We start from the raw sequence: 25,024 nt of genomic DNA, 5'->3' as shown, positions 1-25,024 counted from the left end.
TTTGAAAAATAATTTCTCCTTTTTAGGCGCTAAAAAAATTATCCCTATTCCCAGATTATTAAACTACATGTACTGTGAATAATTCACAAGACTTAATAACACACATACCAGTTTTTAGAATAAATGCTTGTTGCAATCCTATGCAATGGTACACATTTCATCAACTTTAAATTAATGAACTTCTCAGTAGGCCCAGCTGAAGTTAGAACCTTCAACCCTGATATTAAAACAAGCCGTTGTACTGGCATATTAACTCATTGAATCATAAGAAGGCACAACCTGTAAATATATATCAAACCTAAATGTATGTATTTACTGAAGCCTGAGACACTTTAAAAAGTACTCTGAATGAAAGAAAATGCAGTTTAAACAGCGCTTTTACCCAAATTCGACTTTGATATTTTAGGCATTAAAAATTGAGTATCCTACAATTTTCTTGCATAATATGCATTACCAGAATGTCCATTACATAACCTATGAGTCAGGCATTGGAAATAATAACTTATACTTTATAAAAATGAGCTTGTTTGCGCCTGCGCCAAGGGAAAATTGTACACACGAATGCTTGCCATTTTAGTGATGCAACACAACTCAAATCAAATTTTAATGCTAGGAGGTCATAGTATGAGTATTAAGCTTTATAAATATCAAAAAACGATTTTGAAAAGCACTTTTTTTTTTAAAATACTTTTTTCCATGATTAATAATTTTCTTTAAAAAAAAAATCCCAATTATTCGTTTTTGTGATAATTCCATGTATAAAAAAAAGCTGCATCCCTTGCCTATCATTTTGGACACATTTAACTCACAAGCCTAAGCGCATAAGCCCAATTTGAAACGCGTCACATTTTTGCGCCACTTTCATTTAAAAGGACGGTTATGCAAAATTCCCCCCGTGTTTAACTGGGAAGGTGCTGGCTGGATGAACATTCTCTCAAATATACTGCAGCTGAAAAGTTTGCCTGTGAACATCTAATACAATGCATCTGAGGAAAATGCTGTAAATTTAGTTACTTTTGCAAAAATAGATAATTTCGTTTTTGGGGCCTTATTTATATCTATTGAATGTGTTTCTAATTATATCCTTTAAGCATTTAACGGCAATTTTGTATATGTGCACAATTGCTCATTCTATAAATAAAAGAGCAACATATAGCTATTTTAGCACATCACACCGTTCATTTCTGAATTTTTTTCCTAAGTTTCTACTTGATATTAATTAACCAACATTTTACTTAACAGACTGAAAACATCAAAAGACCCACAAACACATATTGAGCTCATTTCAGACATAAACGGAAAGGGGGTCAAACAGACAATACAGCGTGCTTTAGCCATTTTTCATAAATAGCGCCGTCGCAATTTACTAATGAGAAAACCACATAGACATTTAAACACACAGTTGACTTACAAATCAATACGCATGACAGAAAGAAAGAACAGCTCACAGACTATACTTGAACCAAACCATTTGCAAATACTAGTTGTAAGTCATATTTACAAGAAACGCTTCTCAATAGTGTTCCAAAAGGCTGCATAAACAGCCCAACAGACTGATGTATCTCCAAGAAGTAGTGAATACGCTCAATTCACTAGCTTGGGCTAGCAGAACACCAAACAAAATCGTTCTGCATATCTTCATTCATAAAACTGCGCAGAACAAAGGATCCTTGTTTTGTATTATGTCATATTTTAATTCCCTGGGGATACAAAATCACCAAGGAAGAAATATGTTTTCAAATCTAACCGATTTTAACTATGGTACCTTCCAAAAAAGCAACACATTTTTCCATGTGAGCTTACAAACAGGCATGCCAAAAACACTGCGGAAACCAAATGGAGAAATATCTCCTCATTACCTGCCTACACAAATTGCATATTCAAACCTATACACCAAAGTTCCAAAGCTACATTTCCAAATTTGCTAAGATCAGGCATCTTATAGCTCACTAATCTAGCTTCAAACTTCAAGGGGTTATCTCTACCAATACACTCGCAAATATACGAGACCCTTGACTATGGTAATTGCAATGACCAAATCAAAAACCAAGAAACCAACCCCACGGCTTTGGTAATTGCGATAACCAAATTAAAGACCCAAAGAACCAAAGGACTGGGAGCGACCCATTTATACTTAATTCTTATTTTTACTAATCAAAATGTTACCCAAATTCTAACTGCCAAGTTCTACATGACTAAACGGTCTTTTATAATACTCACGCCAAAAGGGTTCTCATGCAGGAGTGACATCATGTGTAGCATCAAAATCAGGAAGATCAGAAATATACTGGGCTGCATAAAAGAATCTCCAGAATCCCTGTGCACAGATTACCTTCTTGGTAGAGTCCTGTTCTGTCCTCCTCAGTAGATTTCAGTCTCCTGACAAGATCACTCCCACAAGAAGTCACTTCGCTGATGAGCCACTCTGTTGGGGCGCCAACTGAAGTACTCTGATTTTTGAGACCCCAGAGGTGCCAGGGGTAGCACCCTATGACTTCGAGTACTTCCTGTTGTGGTATTTGAAAATTCCACTCTCATGGTAATATAACAAAGAACTTGGCAAAGAAGCTGAAATATGAAAAGACATCTTTATTAAACTCAAATGAGTGAGACTACGTCGCACAGAAGCCTTAGCAACTGAATGAGGCAGTCTGCAGAACAAAAACCAGTCTTCTCTTTTATACAGAATATTACGCTCTGGGCAACACCGCCCTTCTCTTGCAGTTGGTCATTCACATATTTTACTTCAAAGAACAAGCAGAGTCATGATTACAATCCCACATTTCAGTTCAGCCAGCCCGCAATTATTTACCCAGCGAGGCTCAGATCCCTCATCAGATATCAGCAGACCCCAATAAACACGGGCAGCTCCTGTTTGCAAAACAGGCCATAAAGCAGGAACAGTCAGGTGTGAAAGAGATTAGCCGAAGGCTTGTGTGGGATGAAAAGGCTTTATGGTGTGTCAAACCTTGATGCTAATCACAGGTGGCCGTAGGACGGGCAGCTCGTGGGACCGGACTGACCTGGGGCGGTGGAGCCAATTCGCACAGGTCACAGAGAAGTCAAAGGAAGGCGCATGTGTTCTAGAGGCCTGTATTTGTTCTTAAAGTGTAGCCTATGTGAGGGCAACTATAAGATGGCCACCGCTCCAAGATGGAACCCACGGAGCCAATGCATAACATCATATACATAGTATATTTATCAATGAAATGTTATGCAAAGTACTTGTACATACCGTATTGGCCATTTGCGGTTCGCTAATACCGGAATAGACAGGGGTAGGGCCCTGCCTCCTACGCGGTCCCAAATTTCAAAGTACCACAACAGGATAGTCAACAGATGGAAGACGTATACAAGGAAGTGAGAAAGAGGTTGGAGAACAAGTTTGTGAAAAACACAAACATTATGTCAAGGTTTAAGTTTTATACCCAGCCACAAAAAATAGGTGCAAGCATAAATTTGTTTCCAGACTGTGAATTGTCCATCAAGTGCCAGTTTGGAACAATTGCATACAAATTGATACATGACCAATTGATCGTCTTATGCAAAAGATGGAAGAGAGACTCTGGGCAGCGAAGAACCCCATCAATGTTGTTGAGATAGCAAGTGGTCGATCAGTCTGAATATTGTATGAAAGTAATAAAAAAAAGAGGATAAAGGAAGTGTCAGTGATGTCAGTTGTGTTGACAAAGATGATAACGAATTTCTAGCTGGTACTAAAGGGTTATTTAAGACTAACAAAAGCACATATAACAAGTCCAACAATAGAGTATGCACCAGATGTAGGAGTCCATTTCATGGTGCAGAATCAGAAGCATGTTTTGCTTTGGGGACAGAGTGAGAAATATGTGGAAGGAAGGGACACTTCACACACATGTGCAAACCTAGACCCAAGTCCAGGGTAGGATTTGCACCTGAGAAACACTTTTGAGTGTGAGGAAAGTATAGATAGGGTCTTATGCATTAACAACAACATTAGGGAATGCAGTCACCCACCAACAGCAAACTTCAGAGTAAAGGGGAGGACCATTCACTGAATGGTAGACTCAGGGTCACACTACACAATCATGCCCCAGCATATGTTTCCATGAGAATGGCCATGCGTACGTCTCCTACCAAAAGATATTAAACCAGGTGGATATCAGGGGGAGAAAATAGACATAATTGGCTATATGTTAGCAAAGATTGAATTTCAGCAAAAATAAGTAGAAGGGAAAGTGAACGTGGCAGTGAGGGGTCCACCTATTTTGGGATTGCACCTCCATTACGATTTGCATTTTAGGGTAGCAAGGGCGCAAAATCAGGTCATGGTGGTTGAAGATCTCGCACTTTAAGAGATTTTGGAAGTGAATAAGGAGGTCTTCAGAGGCAAACTGGGAGAACTCAAGGGTTATGTACATAAGATTATGATCCAATATGATGCAGTTCCCATTCAGCACAAGCTAAGGAAGGTACCTATTTCTCCACGTGACAAGGTTCATAAGATGATATGGGATATGGTGAAGGAAGGTGTGATTGAACAGATTGAAACATCTAGTTAGATCTCTCCAGTAGTGATCACTGAGAAATCAGCTGGTAGCTTGAGGTTCTCTGTTGAAATTTGCACGGTCAACCATGAATTTGTGTTGTTATTATGTTTAAATCTCTTTATTAAGTTCCAACAACAAACCAGCATCATCCATAACAGTCCATGCATACGCCTATTGTGTTGTTATTAAAAGGTGGTAAGTACTTCACCAAGGGCAAGATGCGCGACCGTTCCAATTTGCGAGTAGCAAATTGCGTTGTTTTGCGACTCCCAAATTGGAATTTACAACTGTGTCTCAGACACTGTTTGCGATTCCTAATGGGGGTCGCAAATTGTCTTCCTCATTAATATTCATGAGACCGGTGCAATTTGCGACCCCATTGGGAATGGCTAGTACTACCAGGGATGGTGCCCACTGGGGACCGCAGACCACCATGTCTGTGACTGCTTTTTCAATAAAGCAGTTTTTAAAAAAATATGCAGGCCGTTTTCCTTAAGTGAAAACGGGATGCATTTAAAAAAGAAAAATGAAACATTACTGTTTCATTTTTAGGTCTCGCCTATGCAGCGCGCATGCGCTGCATAGGAAAAAGACCTTTAGCCATCGCTTCGCTTTTGCAGACAAAAACGTGCACATGTTGCATTGCTTTGAATGGCAACGCATGCACGTTTGGCGATTCCCTTGCGGGAGCGAGCTTTGGCGACATATGTTTGTAATTAGCTTGCAAACATATGGTGCCCCTGCTCGCTCCCGCAAGGGAAACAGGCGCAGGCCCCCTCCTCCTTCCCCTCCCCCTGCTGCCTTCTCCTATCCTCATTCTCGCCTCCTCCCCCCCCCCCTTCCCCTCAACACCGGGGCGTCTCCAGAGATGCATCGACACCAAGCACATTATAATTCCTGATGAACTCTGGAGCTTCCCACAGAAAAAACAAAGCTATTTATAATTTTTGTAATTTCAATATAGCGCCAACTTGACCGGCCCAAAGGTGATTTAGAACGCTTTACATGAACTTCGGATTACATTACACACGGGCAGCTTTTTTATTTACTTTTATAGGGAGAACTAAGTGATTTGCCCTGAATTATAAGATGTTATGTAGACGCTTGGAAGCGAACTAGGCTCCCCAATTCAATAGTCGCCAAGTCTTGCCATTAGGCAACATCGCCTTCCCCTATGTGCTTATGATGTTTAATCTTCTCAGTAAATCTGCCTTTTTTTATGCTAAAAATGAGAAATCGGAAATCGACTTTCCCTGTTCACATTAGCACACAATCTGCCTTAAACGCGTGTTAAAGTGTGCATTTAAAAAGGCATTGTTTTGGCGAGCGTAAAGTGGAAGGACAAGATTTGTGGTGAGCTTTACAAAGGGGTCATTAACAAGCTGTCACACTCCCTGTGGTCGTCATCACCATCGCCACGTAGTGCAAAGCGCGAGTGTTAACTCCTCCCAGCTCCCCAGGCTAGCTTGAGTTTGTGTTGACTGTTACTATGGCAACAGAGCACATGGCTGCTGCAGCATCTCAGCTGACACAGCAGCCGGTGCCTAATACTGCAGGTAGTAGCTGAGGAATGTAGGCTAGCCAGACTGACCGCCTCCTTGACTGACTGACACTGGAGCACCCCAGTAAACATCTCTTCAGCCTGAACTCTCACTCTCTATGCAGAAGCCACTGGCATGGACACGACTACCTGGAGGGGCTAAACATCAGCATACCCTACTCAGCAGACTGAAACTCACCTGTTGCACCAGACTGGAAGCTGTCCACGCAGGAGTAGCTGACGTAACTACGGTGTCCTGCAGGGTCTATATACGCACAGTCTTGAACAAAGCCTGACCTCACGCAGTAGCAGCTGACGCAGACACAACCTTTTGCAGGGGTGAGATACTTTCCTGCAAGTATTAGGCACTCTCCTTCCTGCAGCGGATTTATACTGACCCCCTCGCAAACAGGACCTGGCAATACCAATACAACTTTCTGCAATGTGCTCTAAATACTGTAAATGAAAGCCTGAAGGGAGATCTTTGGCAATAAAGACTGCGACTGACTTAACTGTGCAGCAGCAACATAAATGCACTAAACGAAGAAGAAGACACTGACTCTCTTCCTGCGAGGGGAACACTGACCCAAGTTCTTGCAGCTGCTGTTTAATTTGACTTGCTACAAAAGAGACTGAACTGACTCGCACAGGTGTAGAAAAGGCAGACCTGCCTCACCTCCTCGTAGAAGAGAGTCAAGAGACTGAACTGACCCACCCACATGTAGTAGAGACTGAACTGACTGACCTCCTTGCAGAAGGGACTGAACCGGCTCCCCTCCCTGCAACCAGAGACAGAACATGAATTGCCTCACTGCAGCAGACATAGATCTGGGCCACGTCCCTGCGGCAGGGGCTAAGGGGTGACTGTCTCCCTCTACAGAAGGGAGTCTTCCCCCATGCTATGAAAGAAAGCGTGACACTCCCTGCGGAATTTGTGACATTCGGATCCTTCCATTCTTACCTAGCTTCCATAGCTTGCTGTGACTCGCCTTCCTGAATGGGAAGGTTGCAACCCACACACTACCCTTTACTAAAGAGCACACGACATACCATAAAATGTGAAACTGACACCTGCTGAGTGGGTAACCCACTCTGTGCTTGATTACCACTGCTCCACTCTTCAGGACAAACACCTCCGTCCAACAAGGAGGTACTCTCATTGATCAGCGGAGTGATCCTGCAGTAGGCGCTGACACAGGGACGGGAGATCCCTGCCGTGTATAGAACTCGACTGTGGTGCCCTCAAGGGGTGTGTTGGCAACCAAAGAAACAAACAGCGCTCCTCTCTCACAAGAATTGCCCGGCTCTCCCCTGAGACTGCAACCCGCAAACCACCTCGGCACAGACAAGACCCCGAGGAGGACCCCGAAGCATACGTCACATCGCCACCAGTAAGACTCCTTTGTTTTTCTCTGTTGAGCCAGTCTTCATCCACACTTTAGAATTAACAGGACTGTCAAATGTATGTCTTTAGTGTACTAAATTGGGCTTGAGGACGACCCTATTTAATAGTGAAATATATCTAGCCTCAGTAGACGTTTACCTTGACTTATATAACAAGTATTGTCACAGTCGATAGGTCTCGCCCTTGGGACTTATCAGGGCTTAATTTGTAAAAAGGATAAGTGCCAGGGCCAAAAGTGTTGTCCAGACCCTGCGGCCTTTGCTACTGAGAGCTATGGTTCGAATACTAAGCCTGTGTAGTCTCGATTCTCCTCATGTCATTGTCTCTTCTGTCCAATCACAGGCATTCCCTGTCCTTTCATCTCACTGTTGGTGTTCTTTTCATCCCTATTTTCTCCTTTGGTCATTGTTTTTTCTCTTCCTTTCCCCTTTTTGTGTTTTTTTGCTTCTCCCTCAGGGTTAAAGTTGGATGAGGAAAAATAAATACTATGCCCCTAAAATTAGTGCTGGTGGGCCCCACCTGCAATCACCGGCTCAAATTAATTACTGAGACGTTTTGGCTTTGCCAGTGCCTTTTGTCGATTCTGTATGGCCTTGGAAGAAAGCTTTATTTGCTGCTGCTGTGCAGCATTGACAAAACAAGCCTTGGCATAGCCAATAGGTCTCGCCTTTGGAACCTTATAAGTGTTTACCCATGCAACAGTTGAAATTGTTGCGCCAAGGATATTGTACTGCATAACTAAATACTTATAAGGTCCCAAAGGCGAGACCTATTGGCTATGCCAATGCTTGTTTAAGAGTAGGCAGTGGTCCGTGGGTCAAATGGGTGGTAAACCCCTTTCACGTTTGCAAATGGCTTACCACCCATTTGAAATGTGAGGTAAACTGCGAGTGTTTCGCAGTCGCAATTGCGGCTGCAAAACAATCTTACATTGAAGTGCGAGTTGCTATTAGGAAGGGGCGCCCTTGGCATGCCCCTTCCTAATAGCGAGTCGCTTACCGACTCGCAAAATAGGGTTTGTAAATATGGCAGACCTCTTTTGCAGTCGCAAATAGGCCGATATTCTGTTTGCGACAGCTAAAAACGGTTGTACATCTGGCCCTTAATTAGATCTTAGGAGTTCTTACCATCAAATTAAGTTACATGAGGACTCCAAGGCACTTACTGCTTTTAAAGTATTTAAAGGCATAGGTAATGTTATTTACTTCTAGGATGATATCCTAATATTCAGTGATACTGTGGAAAACTATAACAAAACATTGAGGTGTGCATTAGACAGGCTTAGTATGGCAGGTCTAATCTTAAAAAACGAGTAGTGCAAATTTCTGGTCAATAAAATCAAGTACCTTGGATATACTTTATCAAAACAGGGTGTTAAATCAAAAAGAGATTTATTAGAAGCTATTGGGAAGGCTCCTTCCCCTCAAGATTGGGATCAGTTATGATAATTCCTAGGCTTGATCAAATATTGTTCAAAATTTATCAAAAACTTTGAGGACACAACTGAATGGCTGAGAAAGCTTTTAAGGAAAGGGTATTTTTACCTTTGGGAGCAAGAACAGAAATTTGCATTCTAGAACATAAAGAAAGAAATGTGTGAGGCAAAAGTGTTTGTACTTTTTTTTTTTTTTTTTTTTTTTTTTTTAAAAACCTTTATTTGTGCATATTAAAAGAACAAATACGGGCCTACAACCATCAGGCCGGCCACAAAACGGTTAAGCACTGAGACAAACATTACATCCCCTGTGCATCAATGGTCAAGATTAGCAACGATTCAGGAGTTATACACTGGAGAGATCCTTGACACCAGGGGAAGGAGAAGTGAAGGTTAATTTTAAGGTTTTCAAAATAATTTTATCGAGGAAAAAGTCAGTAGAGGATAGAACCAAGGAGATTCGAGTCCGCAAGATGGCTTCATCACACGGGAGGGCAGCAGCATCATTAAAAACGGCCATAGAAAATCTCAGACAGTGAGGCGATGCAGTTATATAACAGGATAGTCACATGAGTAAATACGCACCCCTCCAAAGCCGCCCCCACTCAATCCACCCCACACCCGGACCCCGAATCGGAAACAAGGAGAGCGCAGAGACATAGAAGAAAAAGGCCCATAGAACTAAAAAGAAACAGTAAATTACCCCCCCACCCTACACCAATGCGGAGGCTACGGCCTGCCCCCCCCCCCAGCATAGTGCCTGTCGCCCAATGAACCCGAAATATAGACGAGAGAAAGTAGGAATAAAGGAAAGAAAATAAGAAAACAAAGAAGAAAGCGGGGAGGAGCCCACGTAACCTCGGAGCGCCCGAAGCCACCGGCCAACTACGTCCCCACACACTGAGAACCCACTACACACAAAGGCGGTCGTGTGAAGATAACGTGTCACAACAATATAATGAAGGCAGACAATTCGCGACGAGTGCGCACAACATATGCAGACAGTTCCAGTCCCAGTCCAGCCCATCCGTGAAACCATGGTGATAGAAATCAATCTAGCCCTGGCCCGATCGCGGGCGTAAGATTAGACTAGCCCCCACATGAAGGCCCCGCAGCCCGTGCAGACAAAGACAATATGGCCGCTGGGGAGAAGATGGAGAAGTAGAGTCACAAAATGGCCGCCGATCATCTATTGAGGTCCCCTTGTGCACCATATAAAATCCAGACCTGGCCTGTAAAGTACAGGAGTTCCACATAAAAGAAGCCGTAGGCCACCGTGAACGGTTCCTCGAGGACGTCAGGTGTCGCTCAGCTGGATACTCTTGCGGGCGCGGTGAGGCAGGCAACAACAAAGCAGGCAGCAATGAACGGGGAAACAAAGTGTCCACAATTGAGCAGGAGATCGATTGATCCTGGGTGCCGGGAAAGCCAGATGCAGACACCAGTGTAGCACGGTTATACCCTGTCGTTGCGTCCCCGCAAGAGGACAGAAGCACTGGCAGACCCACGTCTTGTTGAGAACAAACTGGGCGCTCACGACCCGCAGCCGACAGTATGGAGTCGAACCGCTCACTCAGTGTTTGCAAGCCAACACACAATTGCAGACGAAAGTCCCGCAGGGCAGCCAGAACGGAGCCGCATGTCAGCGGAAGCTGCGCCCCCACATCGGCAGCAATCCGGGACGGCACTGTGGAGCTGGAGTCTGGTAGAGGGAGGGCGAAGCGGGCAGCGGGCGAGACCGGAGCATCACCCCCCAGCAGCGAGCAGGCAATCAACGCCATGTTTTACCGCTGAACGGTACAGTGGCCAGGGGGGGGATCGTAACAAGGAGGCAATTCCCCGCAGGTCTGCGCCGCAACAGGTGAAAGCCAACAGTCGCTTCCCCTCCCTCGGACTCTCTTTGCAGCCGACTAGGCAATAGAAGAAGGGGGTCTGCAGCCTTCCACAGCGCGGGCCACAGAGCGGGGCAGGAGACCCGCCACACCGGGGCTTACCCTATAGCTCCAGCCCGTCAGGTGAAGGAGGTGTCCGGGCGTCTCTCCCCCGGCTCGTCTGGCGACAGTCCGTGGTGTGAGGCGGGATCGGGGCCGCGGGGCTCAGATTTGCGCCGGGGGTCCAGTGACTGCGGAGCTTCCAGGGGGCCGGCCAAGGCCACAATGGAGCAGGGGTCCAGCGCGGAGAACAAAGGCACCAAGAGCTCCGGCATCCGGGCGGGCTCAGACTCCGGGAAAGCGGCGGCGCGGTCAGCGCGTCGTCGCGCACGTTGCACCTCGAAAATCGGCGAGGATAGGAATCAGGATGATAGTCCGAGGCCAAGGGCCGGCGGAGCCGGGCGCTCAAGCGTCTGCTCCGGTCGCCATCTTGGCTCCTCCCCCGTGTTTGTACTTTTTGACGTGAATTCTATAACCATCATCAAGATGGATGAATGTGCAACTGGGTTGAGTGTAATATTTTTTCAAGTTCATGGTGATAGTGAAAACACAGTCGCATTTGCATCACAATCTTTAAACCAAACAGAAGGGAATTACTAGGTAATCAAGAGAGAGAGAGAGAGAGACTGGCAGCTGTGCTGGGTGTTGAATACTTATAACATATGCCTGGGGTCGGAAAAAAAGCACTCTGCACAGACCATAATCCTTTGATGAGGGATATGTTGCTGGGGGGTGCAGGTAAAGGATCACCATGTTTGGCCCGATTGACTTCACACCTACAAGTGTTGGCGTAATACCAATTTCAGGTTGGCATAATATCCAAGCAAGAAATAGACAAAGAACATGTACAGAAGTCTGAAAAAGGTGCTGTGGCAAGCGTAGATGATGTATTGAAGTGTACTCGAGGAACAGTGTCACAAGAAGAATGGTGTAGCAGTATGGATGGTGATATGTTTTTGAAGGAAGTGATGATACAAATTTCGAAAGGTGGAGGGAGGGAAAGTGGGGAAAGAGTTTTGTGCAAGGCTGTTTGTGAGAATATTGGAAGAAATGTCACTAGTTGCAAAGCTGTAGTGATGAGGGGAGATTGCATTTCCTCCCGAGGGTTTGAGATCCAAATTATTTAAATTGGCACACAAAGAACACCTATGTCAGACCTTCACAAAAAGGAGATTAGGAGAAATGTTTGGTGTCCTGGTATGGATGGTGATGTGGATGGTTGTGTTGAAAGGTCTGTGGATTGAAGAGAAGGTGAAAAGAGATTACAAGTACGAAAGCAAGCTGTTCTGGGAGAAATATTGGAACCCAGAATGCATAGCATAGCATATGCATGGATTTCAGTAACCCTTTAGGCAGTGTCAGTGTAGACTTGAAGTGTGCACTGGTTATGGTGGACGTTCACTTGAAATGGTTGACTTGACTGTTATGTTTTTAAGGGAAATCACTACCAAGAATACTATAAAAACATTGCAGGAAGAATTCAGGGTAGAAGGTTTTCCTACAAGGCTGATTACGGATAACAGGACACAATTAGTGTCAGAAGAGATGGGAAAGTTCCTTAAATAATGTGGTATATGTCATTCTTGCATCTTCATACAACCCGCAAACGAATGGCATCATTTGAAGGTGTAATCGCATGGTGAAGGGTGTCATCCAAATGGCGTCAAGCAGTGTAAAGGACGTTTGTACAAAGGTGATTGAATTGTTGTGGGTTTCTCACGCTACGAAAAATGGTTTGACGGGAATGATACCTTTTGAAGTGAGGAAGAAAAACTGGCACGAAGATGTATCACGCTTGGATGTCTTTGTTGTTGAGTGGTGAAGGAGTGGCTGTACCGACTCCAGAAACAACGTTTAGAGGGTGGCATAGTAAAAGGAGATTTGGTGAAAATATGATCTGGATGAGTGGGAGTCTTATTAAATTCTGGGGACCATATAAGGAAAGGGGGGTGCCTGACTTTCATTTGGTTTTGGAAAAAGGCAAAAGATGGAATATAAGGAGGTTGGCCGTATATGGTAAGAATGGTAATGGTGACACTGTGGAACAAGACCAGTGCAATAGTTTCTTGTTCATGAATGATGAGGATTTGCTTGGTAGAAAGGATGTGACTGTGAGGGAATGTAGCAAGAGGGGATGGAGGGGACAGTAGTGAAGCACAGAATGCTGTTCCTGATATCCAAAGGAGGGAGAGCGTTACAAGGTGTTGGAAGCCTCCAGAGTACTTACACAAGATTATATGACATAGGGTGTCCAAAGTATTTTTACATCGCTTTGTGGAGGTGTCTGCATGGCATTTTGAAAAATCTGCATGGCCAATGATACCTGCAAACTAAGGGCCTTATTTAGAGTTTGACGGACTTGATACTATGTCAAAACGTGATGGATAACCCTTTCAGCACCTGTAGGCCTATGGGACATCTGCCACGTTTGTGAAGGAGTATCCTGGCTGCCAAACTCTAAGTAAGGCCCTAAGTTTCTTATACGGTCTCAAACCTCATGGGTTGAAAATATTGTACTGTAAAGGCATGACTCATCAAGTAATAACGGGTGATAATCAGAATTTAGGTCAAGTTTACAGATCCATTTAGATTCTTCGAGGTCTACTAAGATGGCTTCTATCATCGGGGGTAATGTGTAGATCTCTTGATGATAACATGAGGTTGTTACATATGATGGCAGAACCACACTGCACGTAGTAGTAATGTTTTTGTTGCCACCACCATAGGTGACACCCGTGGTTTGGGCCCTCTGCCCTTTACAATAAAGCCCATTTGCTCTAGTCTCTGCAGTTCTGCCTCTGCTTTTGGCCTCAGATGGAACAGAATCCTTTTGTGCTGGCGATCAATAGACCTTACAGATTTGTCCATGTGTAGCATAATAGGGTTGTCTTTTAGACATTGTAGGATGGAGAAAAGGAGACCGTATTGAATTTGGAATGCGATTACTGTCACTCCCAAGGGAGCATCCTGGCAATCAGCGGTATAAAAGTCAAAGGAATTACTAACAAGTAAGGCAGAGTCTAAGTCTCTGGATCCGAGAAGTGGCCTTACGGGGTTCTTCAGACAGACAGGATCAGAGGCTGTAAAAAGCCATATCTACGGCTTTTTCTGGAAAAAGGGGTTCTGATGCAATATGGCTCGGCTCTGTGGGGAGCTGATTCCATTCCTTGGTCCCTAGAAACTTAAAAGATCTGCCTCCTTTAGTCTTAAGCCTGAATTGAGGCCGTTTAAGGAGATTTGCGGCTGAAGATCTCAGGGCCCGAGAAGTCGTATAATGGGTAACTCTAGCTGTGAGATACTTAGGACCCACGGCTCTGTAGGCTCTAAAAGTAAACAGGATGATTTAAAAAAAAAAAGACTCTTGTGAATTGGGGGCCAGTGGAGGGCTCTTAAGGCTGCTGAGGCAGAAGATCGATGTGATTGTTCAAGTACTAGTCTGGCGGCTGCACATTGGACAACTTGCAGTATATGAAAGGTTTGTTTAGAAGCTCTTGTTGTTTAGTCTAGTCTGGATGTGATCAATGCAACTGCCACTGTCTTTCTAGCCAAAAGGGGAAGGTAGTCGAATTTCTTTTTTAGTGATTTAATCAAATTGAAGCATGCACCTGAAACTACTACTGCTTGAGGGTGGAAGGATAGTGAGGAGTCAAATTTCACGCCCAAATTTATCACTACCATTACACTGTTAAGCAGGGTGGAGGCAGAATTGGGCCACCATGTCATAGGGTCAAATGAGTTGTGTTTGCCTAAAAGCATGATCTCCGTTTTGTCAGTGTTGCACTACAGGTGGTTAGTTTGCATCCACCGAATAACCTCTGTTTGACATCTTTTGAAATCAAATTCTGATCCAATAGACATTTTATCCAGAGAAAGGATAAGCTGTATATCATCCGCATATGAGGTGGTTTTAATGCCAAAAGAGGAGATCAATGAGATAAGGGGGGCATATATGTTAAACAATGCAGGGCTAAGCAATGAGTCCTATGGAACTCCAGAGGTAAGAGTTATTTCAGATATGGTCCTAGTGCTACTGTTTACCTACGGTCAATAAGAAAAGATTCCAGCCAAGCTAAGGCCAGATAAGAGATGCCACATTTTTTGATCCACTGTAGTAGTATCTCTTGAGAGATGGTATCAAATGCGGCTGATAGGTCTAGAAGAATAAGCACATCATTCTGTCCAGCATCCAATAGTAACGTTAGCGTGTCTGCCACCTCATGCAGGGCTGACTCTGTCAAGTATTTAAGATGGAAGCCAGACTTCCGTGGATGCAGGATATAGGACTCCTCCAGGAATGACATAAGCTAGGCATTGCCAAGTTTTCCATAATTTTGCCCAAAGCAGGAACAGGTGAAATGAGTAAGAGGCTAGAGAGATTTAATGGATCTGCTAGTTGTTTTTTCTGAAGAGGTTTAACCATGGCAAGTTTTCCGTCTGCTGGGAATTTTGCAGTGGACAATGAGGTATTTAAAAAGTCACTGATCACTGGATTTACAATGTCTATCATTGAATGAAGAATGTGAGGTGGGTAGGGATCAAATGGAGATCCTGACTTACAGGATAAAATAGCTTTTCTGGACTCTACTAGGCTAAAACTCTGAAATGCTTGAAGAGAGGTTCCTGTCGGGTAAGATCGCTCTTCCAGATCAGCATTGGCCAGGGAAGGAGAACTACATTCACATTCTTGAGAATGTTTTCTTCAAAATATGTGGATATTAGATTGCAAAGGGTCTCTGAGGGTGGAATTTCTTCAACCATGGTTTTTTGTAGGAGAAAAGATTTGGCGATGGCAAAAATAGCTTTTAATCATGGTTTTTTTTTAACTGCTATAAAAAAGATTCCTTTTTTGGTAGCTTAACCTGGCCATGATAACTTTGTTGCACTTTTTTGTATTGGGTTTATTCATCATGCTTATATGCTTTCCTCAACTTACGCTCCAGTTGTTTGCAGTGAAGACGATAGTCACTAAGGGCCTAGATATACCAGGGGGATGAGGGCTGAGTGTTCTGTTTCCTATTCATAACTCATTCTGGTGCTAATTTATTGCTGACCTGGAAAATCCAGGACTTGAATCCACAGGCATCCTCCGCTACCTGTCCTGACAAGGTGGGTTTCATAGCTGATGCACAGCTAGCTAGCTTTGGATCGGACGCTAGTTTGGACCATTTACAGACTTGAATAGATTTTGGAATCCATGAGATGGAAAACTGCTTAAGCAGCTGCAAGTTAATACTAAAAAGGATCGACAAATGATCGGACCAGGCCTGTCGGATAGGGGGTTCTACTGTGAAATTTGACTGATTAGAACAGATTCCATCTAGGGTTTGTCCACCAGAGTGCGTAGATAGTGTCACTAGCTGGTGGAGTCCAAGAGCATTCAATGTAACTGTAAAGCTGACAACATGAGGGTCATTTTTACTTTCCAAATGGAGATTAAAATCTCCATGTATAGTGAAGAAGGCATACTGTAGGACCAGGGGGCCTAAGGTTTGTCCTAGGGATGTTAAAAAGCTGGTGTTTGACCCAGGAGGCCGGTAGATAAGCCCTCTTGCTATGGATAGGGAGGAGCTAAGTTTGAAATGGAATTCAAGGCTTTCTGCCCCTTTCAAGTAGTTTGTGTCAAATGATTGACAATGAAGGATGTCCCTGAAGATAATTGCCAGCCCACCACCCAAAAGATCGTCCTATCTTGTGTGAGAATAGAGTATCCTGAGCGATATCTTGATTGCACCAGTCCTTTAGCCATGTTTCTGTAATAAAGAGGAAATCCAGGCCGATAAGGAGCAGGTCATGAATCTCAAGCACATGCTTACACAAGGAACGGGCATTAACCAGGCCACCATATAATGATTTCCAGCTTGAATTATTTGCAAGAGTAAATGTGGAGTCAAGACCGCCTCCCATTTGGGCTTTGCATTTAAGATATGTTAAAGGACCATACATTTTGTTGCGGGATATCTTTAGGTCACAACCCCCAGCAGAGTTGTTTAATTAATTTAGTACAGCGGATGACATTTTTGTACCTGACTGTGAACATTCAGCATTGGCTGGCGCTGGACACGTGGACGGGCGCATACTAGCTGGCCTTTGGCGCGCCAGCCGCGCCTCCACAGTGTGTGTCCCATTAAGTACCTTCGGATGAAGGGCCACTAGAGCTCCAAAAGCCAGAAAATGGCTGCTCTAGGAGGTGAGTGTCGTAAAGAGTGTGAAGTGCAAGCGGGAGTAAGAAGTATTGCGAGGCAGATGAGATAGAAAATGAAGCACCTCGCAATTAGCACACCAAAGTTAAAAAGGTACAAACAGTTCCCTTTGTTTTTAAAATGCTCCCCGTATTGAAGAACATATTCAAATTCAATTACAGGTTCAGGTTCAAATTCCCCCTGTGTTCTAAAATGTTAGCAAAGTTCCCCCTGTAATTTAAAACAAGTAAAAGAGAGTAAAGCTGTTTTAATTCACCACTTAATACTGCTAACTAACAGTATTCTTTAAACATTTATTTGATCTCCCATATGTTTGCACTACTTGTAAAAAAGATAAGGCCTTAATCTTAAGCCGCTGCACAGCTCAATAAACTACTAGTACCATCTTCTATGACAAATTATTTGACTTTGATGGATGTTGACTCATGGACTATAGTTATCTCATATATGTATGACATAGTCAGCGGAGTTATGCCTCTATAAGCATACATGTGTTTCTTTCTAGGCAAGGTACCAACTCTGGCCTTGGAAGTAATTGTAAGAATTGCTGTCCAACCCTGCATCTTGGCTGTGGTCTATTCTACCTGGACGATTTATCTTCAAATGAGGTGAGAAAATCTGCCTCCTCTCCCCTAGACATCCTGGATGAAGAATATGGCCACTTTTAAGGTCCATGAGAGATGGTCAGCAATGTGTTGTGGCCCCGTTGTTGTCACTCTCCAGTTTGTGTGGCCTCTCCTGCTACCGTAACAAATTCTTGCAAAATTATGTGGTCTTCTACATGCAGAGCAAATTTTGCCTTGTTCGGACAATCATCTGATAGATTGTCCTCTATAGTATCCATAGGATGACCGACTGCTTACCTTCCCCTCGCCTGATATTGTGAGCATACCTAGTACGGGTTCTACTTCAAAACAAATAAAAAGACTCCATCTTGGTGGGTTTGTAGTCATCCGGATTTTGCCTTCACTGTCATTTGCCCAAATGCAGTTTTCATCATCACCACCCATTCATTAGATAATTTATGAGACCTTCCAAGAGTAACAATGTAATTTAGAGCCATTCAGGGTTTGTGGAGTATGAGACGTGTCAACAATGATGAACCGCATCCTTGAATCACATAATCACATAAATTGGTAAAATAATGCAGTATGCTTGAACAATTCAGTTTTTTCATTTCTTTTTTGTTTAGTCTCAGCAATGCAGAGATAATCTGTTGTGAAACACTGCCACTGCTGCTCAATCAGTATAATGTATGGCCACAAGAATGACGCTCGGCATCCGAGTTCAATACTTTTAAAACATACCCCTGATACGGGCCAAACCGAGTCCAAGCAACAACACCAGTTCTTATTAGAATTTCGCAAAGGGTCAATGAGCCTGCACCTACTTGTTTGCGTCATCAGTAAATCTGCTGGCGATCTCTCTCATTCTCTCTCATTCTGGCATAAAACATGTCCATTAATTTGACTTCTCCCTATTGTAAAACAGTACTTTTGTAGTCTGGTTTCAGTTGTGGATTAAACCAGGCGTCAGGGACATCTACTGCTGCATTTTAGTTGGCCTTATCCCTCGTGATGGATAGACTGTGCAATAATTTAAATATCCCTTCTGCGTAGTGAAGAAATAAGGATTGTTTCATTCTGCGGTCTTTTTTTTATCATTTTCAATCGCAGTTGTGAAATAATCATAGATAATAATCATCCACACTGCGCACAGGACCGCTGTCTACACTGGCGCAAATATTTCCCTGAATGGTAGTGGGCAAGCCATTGCACTTACATGCATGTTGGGTGGAGGTCAGCAGTGACTTGCACAGGTGCCAGGTATTAGCCCACCTGTCTGAGGATTGTTGACCACCACCATCTATCCCATTGTGGTAATGCTCAATTCGGAGTTTTGTTAAGTACTGTCAGAAATACACACCTCTGTAGTGTACTCGTAGAAGGAGCAGCGTCTGAGCGGTAAACCGGAGCAGATATTGCTGTTATGAACCACGAATTACAAATTGACAATTGAGAGATAAAATATAAAAAAGTATAAAATATATTTTTCTACAAAAAAATCTGTTTTGAATAAAAACATGTATTCTGGAACTCATGTCATTGCATGTTATGAGAAACATTTTAATAAATGAAATACTCCAGTAAATGCAAGATAAAAACGGACATGTTAAAGATAAGTTTCTTTTGTTATAGTGTACAGTTTAGAAACACTCACAGTATCTCTGAATCCCCACCCTGCCCTAAGCAGTCAACCACATGGAAACAGAATCACACCCTTCTCTAATCACACAGAATCCTCCCACACAAATCCATTTACTTCTAACAGAGGTTTTAAAAAAACATGTACAAAGAAGCCGCATCCAGCAGCTAAAACGCATTCAAATCATTCAACAAATGAGGTAACCTTTTCCTGCACGATTTAAAAATGAGTAGTAACAAATCAACAGGGTGGGGGAGGATTGACTGTACCCAGCACAATTCAAGCTCCACTTACATAACAGTCGTAACAGCCAACGGTCTGTGCGGTTCACTTTATATGAAGGGCACCAAGACAATCCACTTGAATTCTTTGGAGTATCAAAATCTTTTATTTTCCTCTAAGTTAGGGTTAATTCACAGAATTTGAGTTTACTGGTGGTAAAGTTCTGGGCGATGATCAGACACAGCACACGCAGAGCTTCTCAACCGGTCCTTGTAATCAATGATTTTGCTGCTCCTTTCTGGCTGTTGGGCTATATCCCTGAGGCATTGAGTCAGAAACACACAAGCAGAAACTACACTCATGGCACCTCCTAAAATTTCAGTTTGGACAGCTTTGTCCTCTGGATTAATAATAGCAGCTTTTCTTAAAAATTGGGGCTCAGTGGCAAAGCCTACCAAAGCATGAACAGCTTGAACCAAAGGGCCACTAAATAAAATACATTGGTTTCTTGTCAATTCACTTGGAGATGTCTTAACCTCTTTCACATACACCAGAAGGGCAGTAGCACAGGTGCTCATACATTTCACAGTGAGTTTAAACTGCTCTTTAGCAAACTTGTCCTTGGATTTCTCGCTGGCCAGAAGACATGCATCCGTCAAAAGCTTCAAGTTCTTGGAAATGTTTTGAGAGACTTCCAGAAGTAGTTGTGGGGTCAGATCAGGCAAGGGTGCGGTTTTTAAGATTGCACAACTTTGTTCCACCTCGTGTCTACACCTAGTTGCCTTATAGCGGTCCACCAGGCCTGAAAGAGCAGCTTGAGCCCCTGGAGGTTCCACCGCAGCCAGGTATGCTGCATGAGCTGAGCATTCAGTCAGAGAGACCACCAGGTCCCCCATTTCTCCTAAAATGTCCCCCACTTCTACAAAGCATCCCATATTGAGCTGGCTCTGCACATCATGAGTGAGTATGGAAAGCCCCTTTGTCCTTGCAATGATAGTGTCCCTGCATTTCTCAAATGTTTCTCCAAAGACAGATAAGCTCTCTGTGTTAACTGGTCTAGTCTCGCTGCAGAGTAGGAGGAGGTCTGCCACCAGCTGCATCTTCATCTTACACTGATCACAAATGAGAGCAAGTTTTCTTCTCTGCTGGGAGTTGTTACTTGTATGACTAGATATTTCGCTTGGGTTCTTGTCAGAGCCCCCACTAGCCATAGTGCCTTTGGGGGCTGTGCATGCCTCTGGCTGACCACCTGACCACCTCCACGCTGTTCCAAGAAACCTGAGCAGATCTCACAGAATTTCCCTCATTATATCACCGATCCCAATCGCTCAAAACCTTTGGACTAGAGTCATGCATAGTGGTGGGTGCCGCTTCGTGTGTGCAAAGGTTCGGCATACAATGATTACAGATATGGTGCAACATCTGACAGAGGTCTTGCAGGAGTTGGCAGTCATCCCTTTATCTGGGGCAGACGCAGGTCTCCCATAGGCACTTGTCAGTGGTTTTAAAAAGGGGTAGTGTGGGACTGCTTACACAGATAATGTAAAGCTGTTGTAGGTCTTCTTATTTTGTTCTCAGTCTTCGACCTGGGCAACTCTTGCTTCACTATGAATCAGGAACTGGGTTTAGACGGTAGCAGCGGAAGAGGTCACAGGCCATTCTGAACATTGGATCCACAAAAGTGGGCTCCTCTGCGGAACAAACTAGTTGTTCATTTATGATCCGAGGAAGTGTAGGATAGAAGCCCACCGGAGCAACACATTGCTATCGTTCCATAAATCATACATATACTGCTTCTCTCTGTGGCTTCAGCTTTACATATTCCATTCAACATGCTTTGTTTTTTTTCATCAGGTCTTTGGGCTGGTTACTCACTTATGTTGGTCACATTTTTTGATGATTTTCGAATTTGCCAATTAGCCATGCTAGAAACATTGTCCACACTCTTGTGAGGTGTTTTCTTAACAAGAAAGCTCATCTTCTAACAGTAAATAGATAAATGAACAGTCGAGGAATGACTATTCTCCATATTCTGCTTTGCAAAAGAGTTAATCATTCTTGGTTGTTGCTTCTACACATGACTGTCCACCCATCAATAACGCTGATTCTGAAACTTCAAATGTAGTGTTGAAAGCAGGCTACCCACCATGGCTCCTGAAATCCTGCGGCTGCTGCCCGCAATACCCAAGTCCGGCGGCCGCATTCCAAAGAGGCTACAAACCAACCCTTCCGCCGAGCAGGTCTTGTCACAGCCAAGCACGGCTTTTGCACGGAGCATGTTATTGTTACTGGGTTGGTTGCTAAACATGAGCCCTAAGAGGCCATAGTGTAAAGCAATATAGGTCGGTATAGAGGTTTGTCTCTCTATTATTGTTGCTTCCCCCTCCTCTTGGCCCTAAAAGCAACTAGGGGGTACCTTTCTTCCTTATTGACCTGTCGTCAGAGCAGCCTCGCCCTGCCTTAGCACAGAAACATGTGTTATTATCATTTACTTTTTCTTTTTTCGAAGTGCTGAAAGGCAGAGGGGTAAAACTCTTCTACCTTAGCAGAGGAGCCACCGCTGCTCCTCCATCTCAGAATACTATAGGAGCATTCACTCACCCCCGAGTCTTTACTCATTGTGGCCAAACAGAGTACCAGATGTGGCGTGCAGTACGAGGCATTGTGTGACAGACCCAGGCATCAGCCATGTTGCCCTGGGAAATGGGCATTGTACTGTTTTGCAGAGTTTGACCTCACCAGAAAGGAGGCACGTATTTGGATCACAGCGTCGACGCCAGTGCAGTGGTGGTGGGGGTGGCACAATCAAGAAAGTCTTCGACACCACTGTAATCTACTTAAGACTGAACCCATCCACAACAATCTGGATTTCGCCCAAAGCACTCCACAGAATCGGCTCTTTTGGAAATAACTTCTATTCTAACAACGATTGCTGACAAAGGCAGGAAAGCGGTTTTGATTCTTTTAGATTTGTCGGCTGCATTCGACACCATTTCCCACAATATTCTTTTGAAGCGTCTCGAATGCAGCGGCATCTCTGGCACGGTGCTGGAATGGATCAAATCATTTCTTTCTCACCGCAATCAAGCTGTTACCCTGGGTACGTTCCTTTCAGCAGAACTTAACTTAACAGCAGGGGTCCCACAAGGATCTTCATTAAGCCCATTATTGTTTAATATATGTATGATCCCACTCATCTCCCTGATTGGATCGTTTGGGATAGAGGTCACTTCATACGCAGACGATACCCAGTTGATCCTTTCAATAGAAAATACTACCACAGATGCTGAGACCAATTTTAAAAGTTGCCTATCTGCTATTCTCCAGTGGATTAGGAATAACCATCTAAAATGCAACACGGACAAAACAGAAATCCTCCCGATAGGGAAAGTTGTCCTTTTCCAGCCATCTAAATGGTGGCCTGAGGGTGCGACTCCTCTGCCAGATGTGGTAAAGGTGGCTAAGAACTTGGGGGTACAATTTGATGCCACACTCTCTTTCTTACCACATGCCACAGCGGTAGCAGGGACATGTTTCAGCCTCATCAAGTGACTAAAAAAAATTCTTCAACTTTCTCCCACTGGCTGCAAGGAAATCTGTGGCAGTGGCTTTGATTCTCTCGCGCTTAGATTATTGTAATAGTCTTCTCGCAGGAGCTAATAAAGCTATTTTAAAGAAGTTACAGGTGGTGCAGCACGCGGCAGCGCGGTTAGTGCTTAAACTCCCACGAAGATCTTCAGCTTCCGCAGCTTTAAATAGTCTTCATTGGCTCCCAGTGCACAAGAGAATTTTTTTCAAGATTCTCCTGATCACCTACAGAGCCAGGCTCAACTTGGGACCCAAACATCTTGCAGCACGATTTGCTCCATACACCACAATAAGACTTCTCAGGTCATCCTCCGCCAACCTGCTAAAACCCCCCACTTTTAGATATAAATTGAAAGGAGGTAAGACCGTGGCTTCCCTTGGAGCCAAAGCCTGGATTCTACTTCCATCTCATCTAAGGCTATTTAACTCAGAAACTCTATTTAGGAAGGCCTTAAAGACTTGGGTTTTGAGTGTCCCAGATGAATCATGCCTTGCTCTTATCTAGTCTCTTTATGGTTCTTTCTCTCCTCCAAACCAATTCAGCGCCAGGATACCCCTCGCGGAGTGACAGTCGCGCTTTACAAGTACTTAAATCAAATGTGCGCAAGTTGCCCTTTTATTGGCTCTTTGATTACATGCCTGGCATTACCGTTCTTATGATAATGTTCGTGTTTGTATGTGGCATGATCCCTTTAGCAACACAACCAGCAAGTATCACTACTGGCCGCCGGGACTGTTTGGGCTTGCTTGTCTCCCTGCCTGCCTCTACGGGATCGGGACCACAGTATCCAGAGTTCCTGGCACGCGGACGCGCTAGTAAAGGCAAGGCGTGCCCCACGGCGCTGGGCAGCCGCTGGGACTGTTTGGGCTTGCTTGTCTCCCTGCCCACCTGCCTCTATGGGACCGGGGCCACAGTATCTAGAGTTCCTAGCGCGTGGACGCTACAAAAGGCAAGGCTCGCCCCGCAGCACTTGGTAGCCGCCGGGACTGTTTGGGCTTGCTTGTCTCCCTCCCTGCCTGCCTGCCTCTACGGGACCGGGACCACAGTATCCAGAGTTCCTAGTGCGCAGACACGCTACAAAAAGCAAGGCGCGCCACTTGGGACGCGGGCGGGAACGCGCCCGTGCAAACCCGGGCCAAGGGCAGGCCCGTCCACGCACGTCGGAGGCCGGAGAAGGCTGGGCCCACCCTCTTTACATCTGCAGCCATTTGAGGTACGGTCGATTTAATCTATTGCTTCACATCACAGATGGCATAATTAAAGGGAGCAAAAGAGAAGCTGGGAGGGAGGGTCGGAGCTACTTTGGACTCTTTTCTAGTAAGAGCAGTCAGCGTCCTCTCGCACGAGATTGAGCTGACTGAAAGGCGTCTCTTTATGGAGCCCGTTCCCTTTAACACAGGGCGCGCCCTCTGGCCTTGTAAATTATATTCTTTCAGATACGCAATCAATACAAACGCCATTGCCCCTTAATACTTTAGTCTTTACACAAGACCACCATGGGCCTTTGCTCTCCAACTCGAACATAGAGAGCACACCAAGTAGAGGTACAGAGCACTCCCCCTTGAATGGCTCATTATTGGATTCTTCACCTATCCCACTGGCTAAGCGAACCAGAGCAGGGGGGGTTGTTAGTGGAATAAAAGCAAAACAACCTAAAACCACTCTTGTCCCCAAAACTAAAACAGTCCAAACAAAAGTGCAGATTACGAATTCCAAAACACCGGCAGCTCCAGTGTCGCTCAACACACCATCACCTCAGGCACTGCAACCAGACTTCTTGACAGAAGTCTGTACAAGGCTAAGCGATATAATGGCTCAAATTTTAACCAAATTGTCTCTAATTGAAAACCGGCTGGGGGAATTAGAATCGCAGAACTGTTTACTACCTACCCCTATGCCCCTGTTGAATGTTGCTTATTCGATAGTACCTAGGAACCCTGAATTAGTACCACCGATAGAAGCACGAGG

General features: G+C 44.3%; 2 protein-coding genes across 5 annotated transcripts in view; one reads left to right on the top strand and one right to left on the bottom strand.

Annotated features, from left to right (window-relative positions):
* The window catches only part of KLC3 (kinesin light chain 3), a 1,068,754-nt gene that overhangs the window by 33,968 nt on the left and 1,009,762 nt on the right, over window positions 1-25,024 (top strand). For 2 of the 4 annotated variants that reach the window (XM_085625579.1, XM_085625580.1), the window contains exon 2: window positions 17,546-17,648. The exons of the other annotated variants lie outside the window; for them this stretch is intronic. In XM_085625579.1, the coding sequence (XP_085481705.1) occupies window positions 17,546-17,648 (103 nt within the window). The remainder of the gene's footprint in view (window positions 1-17,545; window positions 17,649-25,024) is intronic. 4 annotated transcript variants of the gene reach the window in all.
* On the bottom strand, window positions 19,674-20,678 carry LOC146798301 (talin rod domain-containing protein 1-like). The gene has a single exon (XM_085627512.1). It carries the CDS (start codon window positions 20,676-20,678, stop codon window positions 19,674-19,676), a length of 1,005 nt encoding a protein of 334 aa, XP_085483638.1.

Source organism: Triturus cristatus, chromosome 9 (assembly GCF_964204655.1).
Source record: "Triturus cristatus chromosome 9, aTriCri1.1, whole genome shotgun sequence".
Taxonomy (NCBI): Eukaryota; Metazoa; Chordata; class Amphibia; order Caudata; family Salamandridae; genus Triturus; species Triturus cristatus.
The sequence above is the reverse complement of the archived record's forward strand: the minus strand, read 5'-3'. Positions and strand labels throughout refer to the sequence as shown.